General features: G+C 51.4%; 1 protein-coding gene across 1 annotated transcript; it reads left to right on the plus strand.

Moving 5' to 3' along the window:
• The first annotated feature begins 267 nt into the window (after window positions 1–267).
• On the plus strand, window positions 268–2,590 carry LOC125497070 (uncharacterized). Its single transcript, XM_048643685.2, has 3 exons — window positions 268–1,018; window positions 1,092–1,516; window positions 1,585–2,590. The coding sequence occupies exons 2-3, from the start codon at window positions 1,415–1,417 to the stop codon at window positions 2,281–2,283; spliced, it is 801 nt and encodes a 266-aa protein (XP_048499642.1). The 5' UTR covers window positions 268–1,018; window positions 1,092–1,414; the 3' UTR covers window positions 2,284–2,590.
• The last annotated feature ends 6,021 nt before the right edge of the window (window positions 2,591–8,611 follow it).

Here is an 8,611-nt window from a genome sequence, read left to right on the forward strand (position 1 = left end):
AGATAAATACCTTGCTGATGGTGTAGTGAGGGTGACGATGTCGGATAGCGAAGAAGTGTCAACCTCGGCCGACCGGAGTTTCATCCGGATCCGAAGGAGGACCGGGGTCTAAGTTTCCGCTCCCTGACTGATGAAGGCCCTTTGATGATCCGAGGGGGCAGGCTGCAAGGTTTCAGATAAGGGACCCCTATATGCTTGTCCGACCGAGGCCCATCAACTGTTCTCACCCCCCTCCGGGCTGTACCGCGTGTATTACAAGTCTATGGAGATGGGGCTCCGGTTTCCACTGACTTCCTTTGTGAAGGAACTCCTCAACGCCTACAATCTGTGCATAAGTCAAATCTCTCCGAATTCTTGGGGAAGTATCATCGCTGTTCAGACCTTATGTGCTATGTTGAGCGTCCGACCGACGATTAGACTGTGGCGCAATATGTTCAAGCTGGTCGAGATGTCGGCCGGAGACAACGGTCCAGGTTGGTGGTATTTCCAGGCCCGACAGGGGTACAAGGTAGTGCTCGACCTGCCCACGTCTCAAAAGGGCTTTAGGAGGGAGTTTGCCTTCGTGTTTTTTGGAGGGGACTGGGGTATCCCCACAGTCCGACCGGATGTCGAGCCCAACCACGAACTTAATTTCAGGGTTCCTGAGATGTCCGAGGAAGAAGCCGTTGCGGCCATATACATGCAGACTGAGGCCCAAATTGTTCAAGGAGGGGAGGTGTACGTGGCCAGCAATTGGATTCCGAGTTGCCGCCTATTCAAAAGCGAGCACCTTCTGTCGGCTGTTGGGCTGAGCCGGACATTCCCCCGGGGTAATCGGCCGAGGGGGTTACTTTACATGTTTTTCTTGTTTATGTTCACAGCATTATAACTATGTTTCCGCTTTGCAGCTTGTTCTTTGACGCGCCTCTTGGAATCCGACCCTGAAATGGCTGAGAAGTTGAACTACGCAGCAATGAGGGCGGCCCAGCTCAAAGCCGAGTTGAAGGCAAAGAAAATCGGAGTTCCCAACCCTCCAAAGGTAGTCTTTTTCACTAATTCCGAGCTTGCCTCAATATTGCATTAGTTCTGATCTGACCTTCATGTTTTGATAGATCCGTCGAAGCCCAAGGCTTCGAAGAAAAGGAAGGAGCGGGATCCGCATAAGGTAGCCAAGACCGAGAAGGCGCTGGCCAAGGCTCAGGACGAAAAGGCTAAAAAAGCCAAATCAGGCGAAGTCAATAGTCCCCGACCGGAGGAGCGGGCAGACAGGTCTGAGGGGACTCGGATTTCGGTCCACTCTGAGGATTTCCGATCGGTTCAGAGTCCTCAATATACGCCGGCCACTCCTCGCCCTCATGATGACCCGGAGGAGCTCAACCTTGCGTTGGCCAAACCGTTCGCCGAATTGGATGCCCACGGGCTCGACACCCGTTGGATGAATGCGGTCGAGTGCCTGTACAGTCCCACCGACCGGGAGTACATTGCGCAGTCCAGCGGCCCGGAGGAGACGAACGACCTCTTCCGTAGCTGGGTTGAGGTGAGCCCCTTTCGCTTTTAACTTCGCCATTTTTCTTTGTCAAGTACTGAATCTTTTTGTTATTGCAGTTTTCCGCTCGGCTGGTCAACGTGGCTCGGAATAAGGTGCATCTGGCCGACAAGGTCTCTGACTTGGAGGCACGAGGCAAGAAGCACTACGAGGAACTCCGCGCTGCTAAGGAGGGCCAAAGGATAGCTGAGGCCGACCTCGTCAACGCCAAACGCTGCATCGACCGTGACCAGGAAGACTTTAAGGCCGAGCGGGCGCAGTGGGACTTGGCTAAGCAGAAGCTCATCACGGAGAGGGATGAAGCTGTGATCGCCAAGACGGCTGCTGAGGCCCGAGTTACGGAGGCGGAGGGCAAGATCACTGAGCTGCGGTTCCAACTGGCCGAGCTGGAAAAGGCTCCCAAGACCGAGGATCAATGGTTTGCGGGTTGGAAGGAGACCAAGGCCTGCGAACTGTTCGTCAATGAGGTCGGTTCAACTGCCCAGAAAATGGGGGTAGATGACGCCCTCAAACGGATGAAGGCGGCCTTGGAGAGATCGCATCCTTCTCTCTCTTGGTCCGAGGTCATGGGGAGCTATGAAGCTCTTTTGAAGGAGGAGGATCAGGCCATACTTTCCGAGCTGCAAATCGCCCTCTCGGATGATGATGATGATGATGAGGATGCGGAGGCAGCTGAGGAGGATCAGGGCCAAGGGGTGGCCAGGTCTGAGGAGCACCATGGGAGTACTAATGATCAGACCGACGCCCCTGTAGCTTAGGCTTTGTTTTGACTTGTATTTTGCTTTTCTTTTTGCATTTAACCTTGGTAGTACCAAGGTTTTAGGATGTAATATTTTTCTAACTTAATGAAAGTCTCTTTTTATTTTATCCGAGCGCCTTTTATGATTGTCAATTGCAATTTTTGCTTCAAGTATAGATTCTCGAACTGGTTAAGTTTTGCTTGATAGTACTGGTCGGATTTAACTCGAACAACTTGTGATTGAAACTGGTTAAGTTTCGAAGACTATAGTTGATCGGGCTACATTCGAGCAACTAAAACTGGTTAAGTTTAATTTTGAACAATTGAAATGACTGAAGACTATAGTTGATCGGGCTACATTCGAGCAACTAAAACTGGTTAAGTTTAATTTTGAACAATTGAAATGACTGGCTAAGTCTTTTTATAACTTAGCAGATTGACTGGTTAAGTCTTTTTATAACATAGAAGATTGACTGGTTAAGTCTTACAAACCGAGTGACTACATGCCACGTCTGGCCAGTATCTCGGCTATATGCCCCTAATTGCAATTGACTATACATAGTATTTCTTTAGATTATCCAGATTCCATGGCCGAGCAAGTGGTATGCCTTCAGGATTCTCGAGCTGAAATGTACCAGGCTTGATGACTTTGGTTACCTTGTAAGGACCGTCCCAGTTGGCCCCTATTTGCCTTTCAGATGTGATAGCCCCGTAGCTTCGACCTTTCCTGACCACCCAATCTCCGAGCTGGATCGGCCTTGACTTGACTCGACGATTGAACTGCCGAGTTACTCTTTGCTTGTAGCGGATCGACCTTAACAATGAGTTGCCCCTTGTTTCTGGCAGCAGGTCGAGATGACAGGCTTTTCTTCTTCATTTTGCTCGAAGTCATAAGAAGGTGATCCGAGTGATGGGATACCGACCTCTACGGGTAGTACTGCCTCACTACCGTAGACTAGTCCGAACGGGGAGTGTCCCGTTGCTCCTTTACGTTGTCCGAGCAGACCACAAGACTCCAGGCAGGTCGTCACCCAAGCCCCTTTTCGCTGCGTCAAGGGATTTTTTGATCCCCTTGAGCACTATCTTATTGCCGCTTCGGCTTGGCCGTTAGTTTGTGGTCGGGACACGGCAGAGAACCTGGTCTGTATTCCAAAACGAGCACAATATTCCCGAGTTGGTCCACTTAAATTGCCGACCATTGTCCGAGACCAGGGCTCGGGGCACTCCAAACCTTGTGATTATGTTCCTCCAGATGAAGGCTTGGACCTTGTTTGTCAGTGATGAGGCAAGGGGTTCGGCTTCAGTCCACTTGGTGAAATAGTCTATGGCCACTATCAAGAACTTCCGCTGACCCGATGCTGGTGGGAAGGGCCGAGCAGGTCCATGCCCCATTTGTCAAACGGTAGAACTGCTTGAATGGGATTAGGGGGGTAGCTGGGGATCTGGGAATATCCGAATGGATTTGGCAAGATGGGCATCTTTTCACCAATTCTTGCATCTGCCTTGAGGGTAGGCCAGTAATACCCAGCCCTTAGAGCTTTTCCCTGCTATGGTTCTCCCCCCTTGATGGCTGCTACACGCCCCTTGGTGTATTTCCCTTAGGATGTAATTTCCTTCTTCAGGGGTTACACACTTCAGCAATGGGTGCGTGTATGATTTCTTGTAGAGCTGCTCGTCATGCCATAAGAACCAACCTGCTCGGTGCTTGATCCTTTCGGCTTCTTTGGCATCTGTTGGGAGGACTCCATCCCTTAAGTATCCGACCACCTCATCCATCCAAGTGGCCGTTCGGTCTAGAACAACTGTTCCTTGGCATTTATGCTGGGCTGGCGAAGCACCTCCCACATGATAGTCCGAGGGGCTGACCCCTCTGCCGAACTAGCCATACGAGCCAGAGCGTCGGCTTGTTGATTCTCCGACCTGGGTATGTGGCTGATGCGGAAATGGGAGAGTTTTTTGATGAACTCTTGTGCCTTGGCCAGTACATTCTCATATTGTCCTCCTTGGCCTCGTACTCTCCCGAGACCTGACCGACTATAAGCTGGAGTCTGATCGGGCCTCAATGGCCGTGGCCCCTGCAAGAATGCACAGCTGAAGTCCGAGGATGAGAGCCTCATATTCCGCTTCATTGTTCGACCCCAGGAACTCGAATTTGATTGCATACTCCATTTTTTCTCCGACCGGGGGCTTAAGCACTAGCCCCGCCCCACATCCTGACTTGGTGGAAGAACCATCCACGTATAGTTCCCACTCTTCATTCTGGCCGACCGGGGGCCGAGTTGTGCATTCAGTTAGAAAGTCCGCCAAGGCTTGAGCTTTGATGGCCCTTCTGGGCTCATATTCCAGGCCGAAATCAGCCAACTGGTCAGCCCAATCAGTCATCCGACTGGAGTGGTTCCTGCTTTCTATGACCTTGCGGAGAGGCTGTCCGGTAAGGACCTTGATTTGATGGGCTTGGAAGTATGGTTTCAGCTTTCTACTAGCCATGACGAGGGCGAAGACCATCTTCTCCACCTCACTATATTTTGCTTCTGCCCCTCGGAAGGCATGGCTTATGAAGTAGACCGGGTGTTGCGTCCCTTCCCTTTCGGCTACCAGAACGCACTTAGGGCGTATTCGGATACGGCCAAGTATACAAACAATGTTTCCCCCGGCAAGGGGGACATGAGCTTGGGAAGAGTTGAAGATGAAGTTTGAGGGAGGCGAAGGCTTGCTCAGCTTCTTCGTCCCATCGAACTCTTTTCTCTTAAGGGCCTTGAAAAAGAATAGGCTCTTATCAGCCGACCGTGATAGGAACCGTCCAGGGCAGCTAGACATCCGTTAGGCGCTGCACTTCCCTGACGTTCCGGGGGGATTTCATTTCCAGAACTGCCTTGATCTTGTCGGGGTTGGCCTCAATACCCCTTTCATCTACCAGAAATCCGAGGCACTTACCCCCTTTCACTCCGAAGACGCACTTTTTAGGATTGAGCATCATACGATACTTCCTCAGTGTGCTCAGCGTCTCCCTCAGGTCGTCTGGATGATCAGAGTGGGCCTTGCTTTTGACGATCATGTCGTCAACATACACCTCGATGTTCCGACCCAACTGATCACTGAAAATTTTATTAACTGTCCGCTGGTAGGTGGCTCCGGCATTTTTCAGTCCGAATGGCATCATTTTATAGCAGTATACCCCTTGCGGGGTGGTGAAAGCGGTATGAATCCGATCTGTTCCGCCATGGGAATTTGTGTAGCCTGCATTAGCATCCATGAAGCTTAGAAGGGCATGACCAGCTGTCGAATCGACTAACCTGTCTATTTTGGGCAGAGGATGGTTGTCTTTCGGACAGGCCTTGTTCAGGTCTGTAAATCCACGCACATGCGCCAAGCCCCGCTCGGCTTTTTCACCATACTACATTAGCCAGCCATTCCGAGTACTGGCATTCCTCAATGAATCCTGCCTCGAGCATTTTTTGACCTCCACTGCGGCAGCTTTGCACCTTTCCGGACCTTGATGCCTTAGCTTTTGCTTGACGGCTTGTATCCCTCCTTAATGTTCAGCTCATGACACATAATTTTGGGGTCAAGCCGGCATCTCTGAGGCCTCATAGGCGAACACGTCCTGTATTCCCTGAGCACTTGCACTACTTGTGCTCTTGTTTCTGGGTTTAGGGCCTTGCCCACTCTTACAGTCCGACCGGGTTCTGTCCCGATCTCTACTTCTTCGTCTTCCTCAGCTGGCTGAGGTCGTTCGTACTGTTTGGGGTTTTTGTTATGTACACCCCCAAGTTCCTTGGTGAACTTTCTTCCCTTTTTCTCTTCTTCGAGTCCTCTTGGACGTCGATCTCAGTTCTGCTCTTTAAGCTATTAACATAGCATTCTCGTCCAGCCTGTTGATCTCCCTGAATTTTTCCGACCTTCCCCTCATCTGTTTCGAACTGCATGAGGAGTTGGTACGTGGAGATAGCAGCTTTTGTTTTGTTCAGAGTGGGTCGCCCCATTATTATGTTGTATGGAGGGGGATGTCGACCACTAGAAAGTCGATCGGTAGGCTTCTGCCTTTGCCTTTCTCACCCATCCGAGTAGGGAGCTTTATCGATCCCACGGGTTGTACCGAGTTACCCCCGAAGCCTATGAGTGGCTGGTCGAGTGGTATGACATCCTCTTCGCTGTATTTCAGCTTTTTCAGGCATTCTAAGTTATGATGTCAGCGGACGACCCACTATCAACCAAGACTCGCCTACCCGGGAGTTGGCTACCTTGAGCTCGATGACCAGGGGTTCATGGGGTACGCTGACTGGTCGACTGGATTCCCCGAAGGTCATCACAGGACAGTCCGACCGGCTTGGTTTGACCTCGAGTACTTGGTGCTTGAGGTTTTGGAGATGAGCTTTCCTGGCTCGGCCGGTTAGGCCCCCCGAAGCGAAGCCACCCGAGATGACCCCAATGTAGCCTTCAGTATCCCCACTATTGGACTGACCGACCTTCTGCTTCCCCTTCTCTTCACTCGTGTGCTTGAGGTAGCGGTTCAGCTTCCCCTGGTCAGCTAGATTGTCCAACCCCTTCTTCAGCTCCCTGCAATCTTTTGTGGTATGACCACATTCCCGGTGGTACTCGCACCACTGGCTTTTGTCCCTCCGGTAAGCTGAGGTCCGGATGGGTTGGGGATTGGGCAGCATGGACTTGTGCTTGATGTCCAGGTATATTTCTCTTCTTTTTTATTGAAACGAGGGTCGTTTCCATGATCAGTGAACCTATCCGACCTACCGCCCGTTTTCTGCTGTTTGGGCTGATCTCTGTTTTCCTTCTTCCTTTCTCTTCTTACTTCCCTCTTCCGAGTGGCGGCAAATATCCGCCGCTTGGATAAATCTTTGAGCCTTTGCCATGGCCTCTGAGAAGGTTTTGACCTCACTCTCGGCCAATGTCCATCTTAGCCGGCCAGGTTGTAATCCGGACATGAGAGCAGCAAAGGCCACAGCATCCTGCAGGTCGGATACCTTCAGAGATTCCTCATTGAATCTTTTTATGTAGTCGGCTAGACTTTCATTCTTTTCTTGTTTGACCCCCATGAGGTTAAGCTAGTTTTCTTTTGCCTCTTTCCGGCCACGAACTGATGAGTAAACATGTTTCAGCACGAGAAGTCGGTGATGATTCCCGCCGGTAACTCTTGGAACCAATTCAGCGCGAGCCCTTTAGTGTGGTGGGAAGAACCGACACCAGGTGGCCTCGCAGCTGGTCTGCACGCTCATCTGAGCCTTGTAGTGGCCATGTGATCTTCCGGGTCGGTTAGGCCCGCGAATGGTCAATTAGTGGTGTTTGACTTCCCTTGGGTCTGGTGCCAATATCTCTCGGCTGAACGGAGTCATGAACTTCAAGCTCCCGTTTCCTAGCCTTAGGGGTTTGGATTGAGCGGAGTCGCCGTGTCCTTCCGCTGAGCCGCTTTCGGTCTAGGACTGACGAGCATCATACCCTTGACTCCGTCGTTTCTCGTTAAGGAAATCCCGAGTATCTCCGGCTTGCGACCAGGATTCCCCCTTGGCGATCGGAGACATGGTCTCCTCCCTTCGGAGAGCGGCTTCCCGAGGGCCGACCTCTCGCCCAGAGGGGCGTTCATCTTGCCGGAGGGGGCCTTTGAGACCGAGTTCTCTCCTAGCAGCTGACCTTTGCCGGTTAGGCTGGTCATGAAGGGAGCGAGGGTTTCGCTCTTCCCTATGAGAGGGCCTCTGGATTGTCCTCACGTTGCTGGAGGTTGAGCTGGTTTGCCCTTGCCCTTGCTGGAGAGTGGTCAGCATCTGCATAATGCTTTGTTGCAAGGTTTGTTGCAGCTGAGCTGCTATGAGTGCAATGTCAGCTGTGAGTAGAGGTTGGGGGTCAGCGCTGTATTTCTCGAGAGGGAGAAGGCTGAAGTTCCTGAGAGAGCTCCAGGTTAGGGTCCAGTGTATGAACCGATGGGGATCTAGTTCGTGCTGACCTCCTTGGTTGGGGTGAGGGTTCCCTCTCAGTTTGTTGAGGTTGGGTAGATCTGTTACGGGCGTTCTTGGAAGGTGCCATGGCTGACTAGCACTAGATTAAGTCCTGCTGACAGCAAGAGAGTCTTTCAAATGGTGGCGAAGTAACTTTTTGTACTATCCCCACAGACGGCGCCAAACTGTTTCAGTCTAGAAATTAAGGTTAATGGTCTGTGCTGAACAAGTCCTTAGGTCCGAGCTGAGCTGGTTATCAGTTCACCGGAAACCTGCAAAACACAAAAAAACTACCCCGGGGGTTGTTCCGGGATCGCCCCTCCGACGCTCAAGTCAGTTGATGATTGAGGTAGAGAGAGAATCTAGAGTGAGAAGCTCAAGTTAGTTATGAGTATTCAAACC

Source organism: Beta vulgaris, chromosome 1 (genome assembly GCF_026745355.1).
Source record: "Beta vulgaris subsp. vulgaris cultivar EL10 chromosome 1, EL10.2, whole genome shotgun sequence".
In the NCBI taxonomy this organism is placed as follows: Eukaryota; Viridiplantae; Streptophyta; class Magnoliopsida; order Caryophyllales; family Amaranthaceae; genus Beta; species Beta vulgaris.

Coding starts and splice junctions, on each gene's coding strand:
- LOC125497070 (XM_048643685.2), top strand. CDS start 1,415: ATGAATGCGGTCGAGTGCCTGTACAGTCCCACCGACCGGGAGTACATT. Junction 1,517..1,584: donor TCTTCCGTAGCTGGGTTGAG/GTGAGCCCCTTT, acceptor TTGTTATTGCAG/TTTTCCGCTCGGCTGGTCAA.